The sequence below is a fragment of the Pseudophryne corroboree genome, chromosome 12 (assembly GCF_028390025.1).
Source record: "Pseudophryne corroboree isolate aPseCor3 chromosome 12, aPseCor3.hap2, whole genome shotgun sequence".
Classification (NCBI taxonomy): Eukaryota; Metazoa; Chordata; class Amphibia; order Anura; family Myobatrachidae; genus Pseudophryne; species Pseudophryne corroboree.
The window spans coordinates 112,278,886-112,298,643 of record NC_086455.1 but is presented as its reverse complement, the minus strand read 5'-3'; the positions used below and the strand labels follow the sequence as shown (position 1 = coordinate 112,298,643).

The window sequence follows — 19,758 nt, the reverse complement described above, 5'->3', positions numbered from 1 at the left end:
ATCCTGTAGAGAAATGCCGTTATCAACGGCAAGTTCTTCCCATAACGTATATTTCTCCGGCAGTGTCCACAGGTTATCCACAGGATAACAATGGGATTTCACAAAGCAATTTAGTGGTGGGGACGCTCCTGATTGGACAGGAAAATCCTTCGCCTGAATTCAGCGTCATGAGCGGCAAAGGTATCCATGGCATAATGTCTAAAGAATGTGTTAATGGAAGACCATGTGGCTCCATACATATCTGTTCTGCTGAAGCACCACATTGTGCTGCCCATGATGGACCTACCTTACGAGTAGAGTGAGCAGAGACATTAGCCGGAACAGGGAGATCAGCTTGAGAATATGCTTCTGAAATCGTCACCCGAAGCCATCTTGCCAGTGTCTGCGTTTCAGCAGGCCATCCTCTCTTGTGAAATCCGTAGAGAATGAAAAGAGAATCTGTCGTACTGATGGCACTGGTACGATCCACGTAGATCCTTAATGCACGGACCACGTCCAGCGATGCATCTCCCGCAGAAAGGCCCAGTACTTGGAAAGCTGGAACTACAATTTCTTCATTAAGGTGGAATTTAGATACCACCTTCGGAAGATACCCAGATCTAGTTCTGAGAACTGCTTTATCTGGATAAAAAATCAGAAATGGGGAACGACATGATAATGCCCCTAAATCTGATACTCTTCTAGCTGACACCATAGCCAGAAGAAAGAGAACTTTAGCTGTCAACCATTTAAGATCCACTTTATTAAGTGGTTCAAATGGGGCAACTTGAAGGGCTTTCAGGACTAGACTTAAGTTCCAAGGCACTGTAGGAGGAACAAGAGGAGGTTGAATGCGCAGCATTCACTGGAAAAAAATACGCACATCCTGTAAGTTGGCAATTTTCTTTTGGAACCATACAGTCAATGCTGACACTTGCACTCTCAAGGAAGCCACCTTCAAACCTTTATCCATTCCTGCCTGAAGGAATGCTAAGACCCTGGAAACTCTGAAAGACTTAGGGTCCATTTTCCGTTCACTGCACCAATGAATATAGGTTTGCCATATTTGGTGATAAATGCGAGCTGAGGAAGGTTTCCTTGCTCTGAGCATAGTTTGAATTACCTGTTGTGAGAATCCCCTTGAGTTCAGGATAAAGGTTTCAAGAGCCACACCATCACAGACAGTCGATCCAGATGTCTGTGATAACAAGTACCCTGCATCAGTAGATCTGGACATTGAGGGAGCAGAAGTGGAGCATCAATCGACATTCTCTGCAGATCTGTGTACCAATGCCTTTTGGGCCAAGCCGGAGCCATTAGTATAACGGCACCTTTTCCTTGCTTTATCTTTCTCACCACCCTGGGTAATAGGGTGATTGGAGGAAACACATAAGCCAGATAAAGTCCCATCTCACATGCACAAAGATCGCTCTGGGATTCTTTGTTCTTGACCCGTATGCAAGAACTTTGTTGTTCAGACAGGACGCCATGAGATCTATCTCTGGCAACCCCCACATGTCTACTAAGAGTCTGGAAGACCTCCGGGTGTAGAGCCCATTCGCTTCCCAGTTTAGGACTCCCGGAACGAACACTGTGGACAAGGCTGGATGATGAAGTTCTGCCCACTTTAGTATGTGACTTACCTCCTTCATTGCTTTTCGGCTGCGAGTTCCTCCCTGATGGTTGAGGTACGCTACTGCCCTCGCATTGTCCGAGCGGACCTGGACTGGTTTTACCTGAAGAATGTCCTTTGCCTGAATCAGTGCCATGTATATGGCCCGAAATTCCAACATATTTATTGGCAGGCAACCTTCTTCCTTGGTCCATTGCCCCTGGAAATACAACCTTCCTGACACTGCTCCCCAGCCCTGGAGACTGGCATCGGTCGTCAGAATTTCCCAATCGGATATCCAAAAGGGTTTACCCTTGTCCAGATGGGATGTCTGTAGCCACCAGGCTAAGTTTTTATTGTCTGATGCAACCCATTCCATTTGGCAAGAATCAGACGCTGCAGAAGCCTCGAGTGGAATTGTGCATACTCCACCATGTCGAATGTTGACACCATCAAACCCATCACACGCATTGCTGCGTGAATGGATACCTTTTGACTGTGTAGCAAGTCCTGAACCCTTGACTGAACCTTGGATATCTTGTTCAGAGGTAACATTACTCTCTGAAGACTTGAATCCAGTACAGCCCTCAAGTGAGTAATCCACTGTGACGGAACCAGAGACGATTTTGCACAATTTATGAGCCACCCGTGTTTCTGCAGACACGTTATTGTCTGTTGCAGATGACATAGGATCAATTCCTGCGACTTTGCCAGGAATAAAAGATCGTCGAGTTATTGAAAAATTCTTATAAGCTGCCATTACCACCATAATCTTGGTAAATACTCTGGGGGCTGTGGCTAACCCAAAAGGTAGGGCCTGAAACTGAAAATGCTGTTGGAGGATAGCAAACCTGAGATAGCACTGATGGGACAGTGCTATAGGATGCTATAGGAACATGTAGGTAAGCATCCTTTATATCAAGAGATACCATATAATCCCCTGGCTCCATGGCCAAAATGATGGAATGTAAAGTCTCCATGTGAAACCGAGGTACTCAAATGTATTTGTTCAGCACTTTGAGATTTGAGAATGGGCCGAAATGACCCATTGGCTTCTGAACTAAAAACAGGCTGGAGTAAAACCCCTGTCCTCGTTGTGCATGAGGAACTGGAATGACTATTCCTGACTGAAGCAATTTCTGAACTTGCAAAGTACAAAAAAAACGTTCAAGGAGGTGCTACTTGAACGCAAAAGCATAACCTAGAGATACCGCTTCCTGCATCCAGGCATCTGTTGTAGACTGCTGCCGGATCTGGGCAAACTGAAAAAGTCGGCCCCCCACCCTGGGATCCCCCAGGTGGAGGCCCGCACCATCAGCCAGATGGCTTATCTGTTTTACCAACTGGTCCTCTGGTAGCCTAATGCTTTTTAGTCTTACCAGACTTGTTGTATTGGGACTGCCTGCTATCACTTTTACCTTTAGCTTTTCCTTGAGACCGAAAGGGCCGAAAAGCCGGAACTTTAGGTTTGAAACTGTATGTGGAAGAAAATTTTACTTTCTTGGAGTCTGCGTCTGACTCCGAAATATTTGTCAATTCTTTACCAAAAAGAATATCCCCAGAAAAGGGCAAAGATTCCAAAACCTTCTTAGATTCTGAATCAGCTTTCCACGTACGTAGCCAAACTGCTCTACGAGCAGCTATTGTTGTAGCTGACGCCCTGGAGGCAATAGTACCCATATCGAATGCTGCTTCTTCCAAGAACATTGCAGCCTGTTTTATATGTGCTATAAGGGATTTTTGCTCTCTAGATGCTATTGAAAAATCCCCATCCAATGCATCAGCCCAGGCAGCCACTGCCTTTGCCATCCAAACTAAAGCCATGGCTGGCCTTATGACTGCCCCAGACAAGGAAAAAATGTTTTTTAGAAAACCATCCACTCTCCCATCCGTGACATCATTTAATGATGTTGAAGGCAAAGGTAATGTAGATTTTCGCACTAATCGAATCACATGCGTATCTAATTTAGGAGCCACCCCTTTTTAAACAATCCCCAACTGGAAGAGGATAACTGGAATTCCATTTCTTAGGAATTCTAAACTTCTTATTAGGCATAGCCCAAGCCTCTTCCATGATTTCCGTCAGATGATCTGACCCTGGAAACTCAGTCTTAACTGTTTTGGGACATTTAAACACAGATGCCTTGGTTTTTAGCACAGGCTCTGCTGAATCCTCTAAGGATAGAATGGCTTTCATTGCTTTAATTAACTCAGCTATATCCACTGAGCTGAGACCTTCCTCCTCCTCCTCGTATGCCGAAGTAGAATTAATTGAGCTTTCATCCTCCGATGAATCCTCATCTGAACCATGTGTAGCCAGTGAGGATGAAGATTTACTTACCACAGGCTTATCAGCCTGTTTCTTTTGAGAGGCAGCTGCTGGAAGTGATATACCACAGGTGGGAAGCTGCATGTAAGGGTTAATCGTGTAACCTATACCCAGTACATGAGTTGGAGGAATTATCCTTTCAGCTATACTGGATAAAGTCTGCGCAAACATAGCCCTAGGTGGATCAACCTGCACCTGAATCCGCCTTGTATTTTTCAATAACCCCTGGTGAAAGCTAAAACAATTTGCAAACAAACCATCCCGAACCAGATCCTGAGAGAATAACACAGTTTTGCAAGACAAACATGATAGGAGTGTTGGTGTTCCTGTGAGTGTATCTTCCTCACCTTTGCCGCTCTTAAACATGATAAATAATCAACACTTCTACAGTGTACTACACAATTTGTGACTGTAATCACTTTAAGCTTTTTAAAGTGACATACAATCTGACCCTACCCATGCACAAGCATTGAGGATCGGAATAGAACAAAACTGACAGAACATATTAAAGTCAGCAATCACACTAGCAGTCAGTGACATGTTATACATTAGTATAATAAGCAATATGAGCACATCATCAACTACATTTCAAGTATGTATGAGAACATATTACTGAATTATGTTTAAACAGATCTACCGTATTTAGACGCATTGTGAAAGAAACAACAGTAAATGTATACAGACTCATATGCAATAGGCACTTATCTTACTATTCATACTCAAAAAGGTAGATAGAGACTTCGTGCTATATTACCCGTACTCAGTAGAGTGGGATAGAGGGAGACTCACCTCGCTTCCAGGACCGATCAATACGTTAGCGAACGCTGAGTGGATCCAGACGCTACTAGTGTACACTGCCGCTCCATGAACCTATAGTGAACACAGATGCTCAGTGAACACAGATGCACTAGTCACACAGCAGCCTATGCTGCGACTAGGTCCCCTTCGTGTACAGCATCTGAGACGGAAACGGGAAACCGTTCACGGTGGGAGACTCAGAGGAAACTGGTCATGAACCGGGAGGAGGGGCGACCAGGAGAGCGTCTGACTCCCCACTGCTGACATCAACCCTAGGGATCGTGGCCTCATACTATTCCTGAAGCCTATAATCCCTAAGGCCTAGCGCTGGTGCACACAAGGTGGCAGCCGCGTCAAAGACCGTTTAGTAGTCTCTTCCCAAAACAGTGCGGCTGAGTCCGTATTCCCCTTCTAAGCGGAACCGATGCCTTACCTTCACCCCGTGCTCCGGCCACAGCCTGGTAACGTCTGCTGGACCTGCTAGTATATCCGACACAGACAACCACCGAAACAGCACTGTACTTGTGGGTAAGCGTTGTCGCGACCCGGCGGAGTTGTTGGAGCGACTCTTTCTAAGGTACGTATAAGATGCTGTTTAGAAAGATTGCTCAGAAAAATATTAAGACTATAAAAATAAAATAAGAAAGCTTAGGGCTGCTAAAAACCAGCAGATCTCTGACCATGGTCCGGCTCCTGCCGCACCAAACAGAAAACTGATGTGCCTGAGCCAGGAGGTGGAGATACATGGACGGGCCCGTTGCATGCTGGGAGGCCGGAAAGCTTTGACCAACTGATGCAAATCCGCTGTCGCTTTATCATATCCCATTGTTATCCTGTTTGTAGGGGAAAAAAATTGTCAGTTAAGTGGTTAAACCATGTGACGTTCCGAAACACCCACATTGTTGAAAATATTGTGCCGTGTGTAGGGGCCTTATGTCAATTTAGACAATAAATAATGAATAAATATTCCTACATATGAAAGTGCTATTGCCACAATACAAATCGGATCAATCCCAAGTAAGTGTAAGTTGGCTTGTGCGAGCCATTTTTGTTTTTTTGCTTTTGCAAACTCGCACCAAATTGTATTGACTTAAATCAGTCATACATTATAATTTTTGAAGGCCTGGCAAGAGGAGGTGTCCAATAGTGGGCAGTAAGATAACATACACAATAAAAAGGTTAGGTTTGCTTGTTTTTTCACATCCTACAACAATCCCCAATTCATCCCTGTTTTGTCAGATATCGTTACCCTCTGTGGCGAACTACAGGATTCAATTTTTATTACCTAACTACCCAGTCATCACTTTATTAGAGGTCTGCCATTTCCAGTTCGTTAATATTATAGGCACGGCCGAGATATGAAAGTAGACTGTTACGTGTAACACTGTGTAAACAGAAAAAATGGAAAATGAAAACAGACCAAGCAGAGGAATTTGAACTATGTGCCTCTGTGAGTGCAGGCAGCCAAGTGATTTAACACAGACCTCAATAATAATGCCTAAGTAATACTGGCAACTGTTGTGTGTGGGGGGATGGGGGAGCCTCTAGTTTTTGCCTTCTTTTGGGGACCAGGCCCAACGTTAAGAACGGATACCAAGCAAACTCAGCATGTTTGCTCCTTATATCACAGTTATCTCAGACCAATTTGAGTATAAACACAAATCAAATTGTGCAGACCAACAACAACAGAGGAACCGGAACCGATGTATTTCATCCCCAATAAAAAAATGTTACCTTACTTCAAAAATAAAGAGGATGGCATCAAGTTCCTCCCGCTGGGATTTATGACCTACAATGAAAACAGATTTTTTAATTACATTTTTTTTTTTACTACAAAGCCACACAATTAACTAACGCAATGAAATATTGTCATACATTTCTAGTAATATGATACTGAACAGCTGATAGCCTAATAAATGCAAGGTACATTTTAAGCAAATAAACAAAATGCATCAAATAAGATCAGATGTATATATATATATATATATATATATATATATATATATAAGCATAACCAATGTTAATGCCATTTTGATATAAATGGTGAATTTTTACATATATTTCCATCCCAATATCGTTGTACTATGCTGGTGTCCAAAATGGGATTCAGGACTCATTTCAGGTTTAGAGGAGTCGCCCCAACTCTGAGAGCAATTAGCAGCTCGTCAATATATTTTCAGTTCAAAAGATAATGTATCTTTAGACTATAGGACTATGAGACCTGAGACCCCAGAGAGGAGGGTCCCACTAAGCACTGTAACATGAAATACTCAACTGCCCCCAATAATGTTTGCGGGGGGCACTGCTAGTTTTTATGCCCGAGTTCACCGCTGGTATAATGTGTGTGGTGCATGCTTAATAGAGTATAAGCTGAGGAAGAAGGGTGGGGACTCTGGACCACATTTTTAATTTCTGCATTGGGGTCTTTGTATTGTTAACCTGTACTCAATTTGCCCAACAATGAGGTTGCTAAATTAGTTACAAGTCTCCATTCAAAAAAACATAACATGATAAAAAAAAATATGAAAATGTACCCCAAACAACAACCCACTGGCACAACAATATACTGGCATAGAGACAGAACACTATTTTAAATAAGATGCATCAGATCACTTTACAGCAGTGATTCACAAACTTTCTTGAATCACAGCGCCCTGGAGTAACAGCATTATTTTAAAATCACCCCTAGGATAAGTTTTTTATTAATAAATAAAAATTTTTTAAAAAAAGTAATTAAGTAAATTGAGCCTACCTGTCATCCTTAGGGTCAGTTATGTAGTGGTGTACAGAGTTGTGCTTCTGATGGTACACATGTTTCATTATTGGCAGCCACTTGCACTAGCCTATCACCTTGACTACAAATAGTTTGATTTGGTCCTGGACTACAAGGCAGCCTTGCAAGAGACTCACGGCACCCCAGGGTGCCAAAGCACATAGTTTGGGCACCACTGCCTTACAGTGAGAACTCCTTGCTTACTTCATTAGCCCCACACAAACACAATTACCTCTGCTGACTCCATACCTTTTTCCTGCTGTCATCTAGCAGTCCCCAAAAGTGTTGCCATGGCTTTCACAGTCCAAGGGCATGGTTATCTGGCACACTGAGGGAGGGGCGTTCAAGTAGAGTAGCATGCCAAGACTATTGCACAGCTATGAAGGGTATATAATCATGTTCCCGGCGGTCCGGATACTAACACCGGACTCCCAACACCCGGTGACATACCGGTGGATGGAATCCCAACCGCCGCCTCGAATCCCCACTCGGGAGGTGGTCCAAACCACCACCCGAGGGGGAATAGAACCTTGTGGCGACCTTCGGCCCGAAGCATGGCCTATGAAGTTGGGTAAAATGCTTCCTGATCATCGGTGATTCCAACTCCACCATCATTGGTTAACATTTTGTATTTGACATACAAAACCCCAGCTTACATTCTATCATTTCTAGCTGTTTGAACATATAAACAGAATGTAGATCACATTATAGTCTTACCTTTTTGTTTTAGTGAAGTCTCAATGATCACAAAGTTTTCAAAGAAAACGTAGTAGATATGAGAGAAGTTCTGTTCAAAAAACTGCTTGAGGTCAATAGATTCCGCATTTTCTATAAGAGAAAGAGGAGAGATTACTTCACCGATTCTTTTGCAATATTTCCACATTTCTCCCAATATAAGCACGTGTCTCAAGGATGCAGCATTAAAAGGCTGGGAAAGTATAGACCAGTGATGGCTAACCTTGACACTCCAGCTGTTGTTGAATTACACATCCCAGCATGCCCTGCAACAGTTTTGCTATTTAGCTTTGCTAAAATTGATGCACGGCATGCTGGGATGTGTAGTTCAACAACAGCTGGAGTGTCAAGGTTAGCCATCACTGGTATAGACTATGAAGAATAACCATAAATGCTAGAAAAGAAAAATGATACAATTTGTTTCCAACTCTCAGCTAGAGGTATAAATAACAATGTAGTCCAAAATTTTGAAAAAGATGCGATGGTCAACAATTTAATTATTAGAAAATGTTAAATAACTGCATCCATATGGTAGATGTATCGTGATCCTCGAGCACCAGCATTGCAGGCTCCGAGATGTCCTACCAGTAATAAATGGCATTTAAAGATTAACTTTTTTCTCTTTTTTAAATGGATTCTCATCTCCACTTCTTTTATCTACACCAAAAATATTAGATTTCCACATTGAGCTGGTACCCACTTTTTTTTTACCTTGGACAACTCTTAAAATGTCAGTTATTCTACAAGTTCTCAGCAGCATTCTACTCCACGGCAACTTGTTCCTCTTGCATTTTCGGGGGGGGGGGGGGGGGGGGGGTCAGTCGCTACTCACACAGGAAGTGCCGGATTTCTGTCAGCTGTGTGCTCTCTCTCTCTCTATATATATATACACATACATACATACGTGTGTGTGTGTGTGTGTGTGTGTGTGTGTGTGTGTATATATGTAGATGCTGCATATCTGTAATGGGCAGACTATAATTATGCTGCACTGTATACACCAGTACTGGCTTGTGTAAGTTCATCAGTCCCAGCACAGCTCTCGGCCAGTTTAGGGGTAGAGGGCAGCAGAAGCCACCAGCAACTGGTCGGAGGGGTCTGGGCATGGCCTGTGTGGGATGTGGGAGAGGACAGCACAGGACCCCGCCACTCCACCAGCGTGCAGTTTATATAAAGCAGCTGAGCTGGTTATCTGCCTCACCCTCATCATCTGCAGGCCTAGCATCGCCCCCCTCCTTCTCCCGATCACCGCACTGCTCACCCGACACAGGGTATCACCTCTTCCTGCCAGACTGATTCACAAACCACCCCACCCCCTGTGTCACCAATGCCTCCGCTCAGAGCGCTGTGGGACTATCTGGAGGTTCTGGTTTCTGCATCCGTTTCCTGGTTACTGCTATTACTTATTGCCAAGTCCTGGGCTGGGAAGTAACCTGAGGTTGCAGCAAAGTATATGGAGGAGACGGTGCAGAGTATGCAGTATATAACTGGAGTAGTATATGGAGGAGGGGATGCCCTGTATAAAGTGGGGCACTATATGGAGGGGTATGGGGATGCAGTGTGTATATAGGGGGCAGTATATGGAAGAGGATGGGGCTGCAGGTGATATTGAGGCAGTAAATGGAAGGGGGTGCTGTGTACATAGGGAATGTGTGTCCGTGTCACACAGAGGTGACTAGATTCAAAAACTCCCTATCTGCCCCTACCCCACTCTCCCCCTCCCCCCCCAGTCCCTATCTGTTCCTATCCCCCACCCCAACTCTCTCTCCTCAGCCCCCTCTCTCCATATGCAGCAAGTGTGAAACAGTCAGATCAGTATTATCATTTTCAGCAGCAGGGTAGGAGGCTGTAATATTTCCCTGCAAATTAGTTTTACTTTGAGCTGTGTCAGCTTCTAGCACACAAAGGTATCATTTGGTCTGTGTGGCGGCCTCTAGTGGCCGGCAGCGCACATAACAGAGGTGAGGAGCAGACTTGGCTTTTATCATATAGAAAGTTCTGAACTGTCTGTGAACCCACACCTCCACTCACAAGTTTTACAGAGGCATCTGGCTGAATGGGTTGAAATGTGCCGCTTTTTAAAACAATTACAAATTGTAATTACCAGACTGACTCAGAATAAGATCTATAGTGAGCAATATTAATCAGGTAGGCTGTGGTATTTAAACAATGCTCAATTGGTGTTAATGTGTCTTATGTGTGCCAAGAAAACATTCTCCACACAAATAAACCATCAGTTGGACCCGCTGATTCAAAGCAGGACGGAATCATGGGTTCATGTTTTTTATGCAAATTTCTGAGCCAGCATATAACAGCAGCAGTCAATATATGTCAGAACAATGTTTTTCCAATCTTCAGCTACCCAGCATTAGTGACCCTGTACCCACTGTAGCTCAGTGTCCTGTTCTCAGCTCACAGGAGGGGAATCCAGTGTGATCTTTTTGCTGCTGCAGCCCATCCACTTCGAGGTTCGATGAGCTGTGCGTTCAGTGGTGATTCTCTGCAATCATTGTTATTTGAGGAAGGCTAGGTACACATAAGAACAATGTATACTTAGCGGAACCGGCAATGGGACCCTGCATTGACAAGTGTGTACACACTGGAACGATGCAGGGGACGACAGCACGATGTAGGATGCCATGCTGCATTTAGCAGCATGGCATCGTACACGGTATCTTCTGCTTGGCCATGCAGTGTAACAGACCGGACGACATCGCAAGTGACCTGCGGGAGCGCGCAATCAGGCATACATACTTAACGATATGCCCAATTTGTAATTACAATTTGCCCGGAAAAAAACAAATCGGGCTGGTATCATTTAAGTGTGTACCCACCCGTACGGTCACCTTCCTGTCAGTCTGACCTCTCAATGGCCACTCTCTCCTGACCTCTCTCATTAACAGTGAACTACCCCATACTGGTCTTTTACTTTCTGCATAATTCTCTGTAAACTCTACAAACGGTTGTGCTGTGAAAATCCCAGGTACAACAACTAGAACCATCTCAACGGTCACCAACAATCATTCCATGGTCAACGATTATATTTTGTCCACATTCGGGTGTTTGGTCTGAAACACTGCATAGATAAATACTTTACGTTTTATGCATGCATTATTTTTGCACTGCGTTGTAGCCAGATGATTGGCTAATTAGATAAGTTAATTGATGAGCAGGTTTTCCTGATAAAGTGGCTTCTGAGTGGAAATGTTCTTTGTATTCACAAAACAGATAGTGGAAGGCCGTTTGTATGAAACTGACCCTAGTTTGTGCCGTAGAAAATTTAGACTGAAAGCTGCACCATAGCAGGGACTGAAGTAAATTATTAAAGGCTTTCTCTGTAATGCGTAGAGTAACATGTTGGTGCTATATAAAAGGTAATAAACAATATTACTCCCAAGGACATTGTCTTGCTCAATATGCTGCAATACAAAAAAAAAACACCTCACATTCAACTTATAAGCAGCAACGATATTTAAAATTATTGCCCCCATAAGGCAATTTTCTAGATTTTCATTTTTGCATTAAACCTATTAAACTGAGCTCCACATCTTGCACCATGCTCAATATACCTACGGCAGGACATTTTATTACAATGTCGTGCTCCTTTATTTGCATATAGCCCAAACTCACAAATTACAGTAGATTCATTCTGCCTGGATACTAGGAAAAAAGTATACTGACCAAACAGTCCCAATTCTGCAGGGAATAGGTGGTATTAGGAATTCTGGGACATAAATGAAGACTATTCTCAGTAAAAGCACCTCTGGAGTTTTGTTGTAAAATGAACGTACACAAGAGCATGCAACACAGTTAATTTGTGAGTGTGGCTCATTCTAAATGGATGCACATATGTTGCTTCATCATTTATTTAATGGAGATATGGAGAACTGTACACTACATATTTCACAATTCCATTCCTTGCTGATTTTCTGAGTATCAGATCTTAAGGGCCGCATATACTAGAAAGATAATGCCCGATTTCATCAAATTACAGGCATTAGGGCCGATATATCGGGTGAAATCTGGCATTTTGCATTGTTTCCGATCTGATCCGATGTGCGTTCCCGTGAGGGTTGGATCAGCTCCCCTAGATCGTTAGTGCTGCACTCGTGATATGTCGGTTCCCGCAGGCATGGCTGGGATCACATACGATATATTGCATGCAAAATGTACCGAATCGTATGGAACCACTCCCGTGAAGCTCCCGAGAGAGTTCATGGGAAATCGCCTCCGACTTCAGCCTCAGACATATCGTTGTAGTGTATGGGGCCCTTTAGACACAACCTAGTTTATCTACAGACTGTTTTTTATATACTGGAAATTGGATCGAATGCACTATGGCTTATGCAAACATTTTGGGTGGGGCACAGTGGTAAGTATTGCTATCTCGCAGTGCTAAGGTCATAGGCCCAATCCCAGTCAGGAGGCTATCTGTGTTGAGTTACTATGGCTTCCCCAAATTTGCATACCTTTCCTACAGGTGTTCTGTTTTTTTCCACACTTAAAATATTGTGACATGGATCACATACACCAGGTGAAACTCCAAAAGAAAAGTTTTATTTCTCCAGTTTTCACAGACAGACAGTTCTTAGCAGAATGTCCAGCAAATCACAGGATATACCACAAGTAGCAACAGGTCTTTACAAACATGGTGTAGAATCTTTCAGAGACCAGTAAGTTCCAGGACCCCTAACACTAACCACTTCCTGGCCTATCACCTGCTCAGCTTGTCCAGCATCAGGAGTCCTGGCTCTCGTGTCTGATGCCTTTTAAAAACCACCTTACAGGTGTCTGCCATCAGGATTGCTGCTTGAGACTTGAACACATCTACTACATGGCCTGGACTCTTTCCAACCACACCATGCTGTTCTTTATCCATGCCATCTATGTTCATGCTGACCCTGCCACAATATACTGATAGCCTTATTGACTTTAGATGGACCTTAGTGTGCGGGAATACAGTCTATCAGCTTCACAGGGGCTGGGAATGATATGAAAGCTTAAACATTCTTTGTAAAGCCATTCCTAGTATGTATATAAGTAATTGTTAAAAAAAAAAAATACAACTGGGACCTCTGCCAGTCACCTTCAGCACTGCTTGTGTAGCGCAGGAGTAGAGAATCTGATGCAGTGGCTGAAAATGGAAGCCAGCTGTTTATTGGAGGAGTCTGCCAAATTCATGGTAGGAAGTAAAATGTAACAAAATAGTGTCACCTAGATAAAAAAAATATCCCAAAAAGGGTCCCTGCACCTTTTATTTTCAATCCGCATTACACTCTTTTGCAAATCTTGTGGCGTATCATCAAACTAATTAGTAACCATTTAACTTATAATGAACAGTGGAAAATGTCAGCAGAAATGAATTCTGCATTTAATGCAGAGCAATGTGTCCACAGCTGGCCTAGCCTTGGGCTAAATCATGACCTAAGCCGTTGCATCCAGAAAACCAGCAGATGCAGCTTCCTAGGAAGCCAATATATTTAGTAACAAAGTAATTGTACTTCTTAGTTACTCTGCAAAATTAACTCAAAGATAATGACCACTAAAATATATTTAATAGTAGTTATTCTTTAGATTTAAAAATTGCTTTGTAACGGTCCAAACATATTACTGTCAAAATTCCTAGTTATTCCGGATTACATGTCTTGCTGAACAGGTACCTCAGGATGTAAAATGGCTGGACAGTAATTATCACTATAAGTTTGATTCTGAGTGGCATGCAGTGCCGATGTTCAAGTAATTGAGTGACAATTTGCAACTGCACATGCAGATACATTTCTGTAAACCCCTACGGAGCATGCGCTACTCTGACTATGCACAAGGGTGCTGCCGTGATCGATTCAGATGGTAACAGAATGGTGTGCCAGGCCAGTGACCGGGGAAAGTGGCTAGCAACGCATACCAAAATGGGGTATTATGGGAGTGTTGCGGACATGTCAACGCAAGCGTCTGTTTTCCCAGGTGCAAGTGTAAATCTGTGGTCAGACGGAGAAACTGCAACTGCCACAGAGTTAATACAATTTTCAACGGTGCGACTAATGATGGCGCCTAAGAACGCACCTATAGTTATTACAGTGTGCATGAGTGCTAACAGTGGGCGTCTTAGCCCTTGCGCATTTGACCGCGGAAAAGTACACAAAAAAATGAGTTTGTAGTTCATCTGCATAAACAAGACAATAGACAATGCTCCATTCGCTTTTGTATGCAGTTCTAAAATCAGGTACCATGTGTCTGTGTCTTTAGTAGGCCTCATACTTAGGAGGACCTGTACTAAGCAGTGAAAAGAGCAGATAAGTGAGCCAGTAGAGAAGTTGCCCATGGCAACCAATCAGCATTGAAGTAACATTTATAATTTGCATACTTGAAAATTATACAGAGTAGCTGATTGGCTGCCATGGGCAACTTCTCCACTGGCTCATTTCTCCACTCTTATCACTGCTTAGTACATCTCCCCCTCAGTAAGGTGAGTCTCTGCTGTAGTCCTGCATGCACAATTAACACAATATTTAAAAAGCACACAGTTCAAATACAGTACTTGCCATACCTCCCAACTATCCTGGACAACTGGGTGGAATGTAAGAAGTCTAAGCATCATGTGGCCTTGTACCCGTGTCCAGCCCAGGTGTGAATCACTGGATCTGAATTTCATGTCTTAGTCACAGTCATATTCTTGTACTTGTCTTAAGTTATGACCCTGTCGTTTCCGCTTATGTATTTGTAAATTTTACGCATCCTGTTTTCCCTGTTCCATTGTTTAGCCTGTGCCTGCCTAGCTCTGACTTTGCTTTGACTTTGTAGCTACCTTCCCTTGCTTCTCTGGACTTGATTCAGAGATAGTCGCAGTGTCAATGTTTTTCTTAGTACTGAGCAGTAGCACATCTAAAATGGATGCAGTGTGTGTGGTGCACATGGCTACAGCAGCGCTGCACGAATCACAAGGAAAATGGCACCATTTTCCTGCATGCCAGGCTGAAATCACAGGGAAAACGACCACCTTGACACTAGTGCTCAGTCTGCTACCCTGCCTCTTCCCTTAACATGCCCTTAGTACTGCGCATGTGCCACAATTACACTGCACACATCCCCCTACTCTCTTAATATGCCCCTTGCACTGCGCATGCACCACAATCACACTGCACACTGGCCCCCTTCTCTTAATATGCCCCTTGCACTGCTAATGCACCACAATCACACTGCACACTGGCCCCCTTCTCTTAATATGCCCCTTGCACTGCTAATGCACCACAATCACACTGCACACTGGCCCCCTTCTCTTAATATGCCCCTTGCACTGCTAATGCACCACAATCACACTGCACACTGGTCCCCTTCTCTTAATATGCCCCTTGCACTGCTAATGCACCACAATCACAACGCACACTGGCCCCCTTCTCTTAATATGCCCCTTGCACTGCTAATGCACCACAATCACACTGCACACTGGCCCCCTTCTCTTAATATGCCCCTTGCACTGCGCATGCACCACAATCACACTGCACACTGGTCCCCTTCTCTTAATATGCCCCTTGCACTGCTAATGCACCACAATCACACTGCACACTGGCCCCCTTCTCTTAATATGCCCCTTGCACTGCTAATGCACCACAATCACACTGCACACTGGCCCCCTTCTCTTAATTTCCCCCTTGCACTGCGCATGCACTACAGTCACACTGCACACTGGTCCCCTTCTCTGAATATGCCCCTTGCACTGCGCATGCACTACAGTCACACTGCACACTGGCCCCCTTCTCTTAATATGCCCCTTGCACTGCGCATGCACTACAGTCACACTGCACACAGCCCCCCTGCACACTTAATATACCCCTTGTACTGCACATGAACCAGTCACACTGCACACCTATGTCGACATACACACAAAAATTTTAAACCTTTGTCGACCTTTTGACCTGTCGACATTTTTAATGTCAGTATTTTGACCTTGTCTGTATTTTAAATGTCGGTATTTTGACTTTTTTAGTATTTTGACTGTTGGTCAATTGTTGTCGGTATTTTGACCATCGAGATTTTGATTGTAGGTATTTCCCACACAGTGTGTCTGTACTTTGAAATGTCTGATTTCCCAAGGAATGGTTTCTGCTCGTGGAGTCAAAACAAAAAATACAGAAACCTCGGACAATAAAAGAGGAAGTCACTGCCCAGACACCTTGTAATGTTAATGTAATTTCATGCAAACTAATACAGCAGACATCCACGATGATGTATATGGGTGTAGTATAGTAACTCACAAATGTCATCATCAAGCTTTGCAAAGCTAAAATACAGAAAGAACTTGTACACTACAAACAGTCAGGCAAAAAAACAAAAACAGAGAGATAAGTATGAATTATAATTCTGTACATTTTATTTCCTCTGTAAATGACATAACATAAGCATACCCTCCAGCTGTACCTTTTTGGCAGGTACAGTAGCTTTTTTTTTATGGTCTATCGATTTTTGGCTCTCCAAACTTCCATTGAAAGTATTGGAAAATCATTTACCCGTGGCCACGCCCCCTTTTCGGATTTGTACAGATTTTTATGTGAAAAATGTTGGAGGGTATGCATAAGCAATGCCATAACACTGTGCCGACAACATAAATTGGCTGCTGTAGTCAGCAAATAAAGCTATTTCACTAGTGGCTACTAATGTACAGCAGAAAACAGGAGATTTTTAAGGCACTACTGCCATGCCCTGGGCCTTGCGTTATACCTACTAGGAACCCGTGCTCTCGGACTTTGGTCTCAATCGGTGCTGCTTGCAGGATCTCCAGGAAAATACAACCTTACAGGAGTCGCTGAAAGTACCTGCACCATATTACACTCTATACTTCCAAAGTGGGTAGTGTTAGACAAAACTGGCTTTATGACTGTGCCGGATCAGCAACATCCTCATTAACCCATGATAAGAGCTCTAAGGATGAGCTGTCACAGTAACACCTGTGATATGGCAATTCAAAAATTTATTATTTCATTGTATTTTGTTTTTTATAAATCTTTTCATTTGATAAATCAATCAGACAAATACGGACAAACATATAAACATTTCGTTTCAGTTCTGGTCTTATGTTTTCATAAAGCATCGTAACATTTTCATCTTATATATTCATCGATACTTTACCTTTCACAGTTGGGTTTTATCTATATTCATTTTTCATAATATCCATACTACTATACTCCATCATCATCTTTTATGAGAGTATTAGGTTCCACTTCTCATCGCTCTCATTTTACATAGTTTGTTATTTTGCCTTTGAACGTTAATGTGTGAACCCATCTCTTTAATTCCTTTTTTTTTCTCTATTCCTTCATCTCCTTTTTCTCCTTTTGTCTTCCCACTCTCCTACGACTTTCAGATCACAGTATATGCAGGGTTCACTTTCCCTATCTTAATCATCCTCTGCCATTAGGATGGGATCATCCTGTTGTGTTAACCATTTCTCATACCATTGTGTTAGCCCAAAATATTTGTGGATCTGCCCCTTAATTTTTGCTGTCAGTATGGCAATTAAGATTTCTCAGGTCTCAAACAATTGTCTCACTCATTTTTCCTTTTGTAAGGATGCCTCTACCCACTCCATTTGAAAGATGTAAAATAGTTTTGCCCTAAACAGGCCTATTGTCGGGAGTATCATATACCCACATTTGCATCACGCTCTTTCGAGCAGCAGATTAAATTACTAATAATAGTTTTTTTGGTTATTTTTGGATCCTCGATTCTTCTGGTAATATGCCAAATATGGCCAATTTGGGGGTTAAAGGAAAAAGGTTAACCATATATCGGGTCGTAAATTGCCATACCTCTAACCAAAAATGTTTTCTTCTCACACAAACAGTGATAGAGGTCTGCTTTTCTGCTTTTACACTTCGGACATCTTGTGTCCTCTGACAATCCCATATGAAACCTTCTATTAGGTGAGACATACTGTATGCTCCATGATAAATTTTATAAAACATCTCCACCGAGGTTATAGCTGGGATTATCTTTGCTGATGATACTAGCGACCCAAGTATTTTTTCAATGGTTAAATTAGGAAAATATTCCAACCATCTCATTGTCCCACTTGTTATCCTCGAATATTTCAGCTTTGAACGTAAAAACTTATAATGTACACGTAAGGCTTTCCTATTCAGTACCGGCTGAATCAACACCTGATCTAATGGGTTAAAAAGATCTTCCCTTGTTAGCCTACTTGATACTGAGCCACCATAATGTTGAGCCTGCATGAATGCCATGTCATGTGATTTAAGGACGTTATACTGAGAACTAGCTTGCCTATAAGACAGTGGTTTACAACTTGACTTGTCCAATAAATGCCCCACATTCTGTATCCCCTCTACGCTCCATAAAGTGAAGGGGTAACCCGCTTTCCCATTCTGAAACTCTGGATTACGTGTTAGTGGTAGAAACTGTGACACATATGGATTTATTTTGAATCTTTTACGCAGTATATACCACAGCCTCCTGTTTGACATTAGGATTGAGTTGTTTCGAGTTATCCCTAACATGTAAGAATGCTATTGAGTCTCTCTCATTAATAACCAAATTTCACTCTGCGCTTTTCTGTTAAAAAATGGGCTTAAGAATGAGTGTAAACATATTCAATTATAATATGAAATTTCTTTTAATATATAAGTTGCATCTAAAAATGAATATTCAGATAATAAAAGTTTTAATATGAAAACATATACAGTCTCCACATATAAGTCTTATCACAATGCATGCAATTAGTTGTATATATAAATACTGTAAAATCTTCCGGTCTCAAATTACCATCTTATTGTCTCTTGTTATAGAGGTGGATCAGTTTAACTTTAATGTTACACACTTTCCTTTGTACACGGTACCCCTGTGATTACTGATCAGTGTAGTGTGATAAGACTTATATGTGGAGACTGTATATGTTTTTATATTAAAACTTTTATTATCTGAACATGCATTTTTAGAAGCAACTTATATATTAAAAGAAATTTCATATTATAATTGCATGTGTTTACACTCATTCTGAAGCCCATTTTTTAACAGAAAAGAGCAGAGTGAAATTTGGTTATTCTTGTTAGTCTTCTGTAATAACAGTAGACGGGTATTTATGCTTACACAGGCATAAAATTAAGAGTCAGCAGCTGATTTCTTTACAAATTATTTACACTATTTTAGAATATTCTATTATCTAATTTTTAGGTCATTAGCGCCAAGGGATATACTGGATAAGTCTCTCTCATTAACCCTTGTTCTAAAGTTGTATTAGTATACACATAGAGGTGTTCTGTATCCAATCCCTAAGATGTCTCATAAGAGCTGCCTGGTTGTACCACACCACGTTAGGGAAGTTGATACCTCCATTTTTATTCCACTGTTGGAGCTTATTTAAAAACTTAGCTTGGATTTTTTTGTCCTGCCATATAAAGGATCTAAACAATTTATTAATTTATTTACATCCCCATTAGTTAGAAACCAGGGTAAGTTCTGGACCGGATATAAAATACTGGGAAAAGAAACCAATGTTATCATTGTATTTTATAATGAAGTAAA

General features: G+C 42.3%; 1 protein-coding gene across 7 annotated transcripts in view; it reads right to left on the bottom strand.

The window, feature by feature from the left end:
• RALGAPA1 (Ral GTPase activating protein catalytic subunit alpha 1) overlaps positions 1-19,758 on the bottom strand; it is a 669,595-nt gene that overhangs the window by 562,238 nt on the left and 87,599 nt on the right. For all 7 annotated transcript variants that reach the window (XM_063947861.1, XM_063947860.1, XM_063947862.1 and 4 more), the window contains exons 2-3: positions 8,209-8,319; positions 6,458-6,507 (exon numbers count right to left, since the gene is read on the bottom strand). In XM_063947861.1, coding sequence (XP_063803931.1) covers positions 6,458-6,507; positions 8,209-8,319 — 161 coding nt within the window. The remainder of the gene's footprint in view (positions 1-6,457; positions 6,508-8,208; positions 8,320-19,758) is intronic.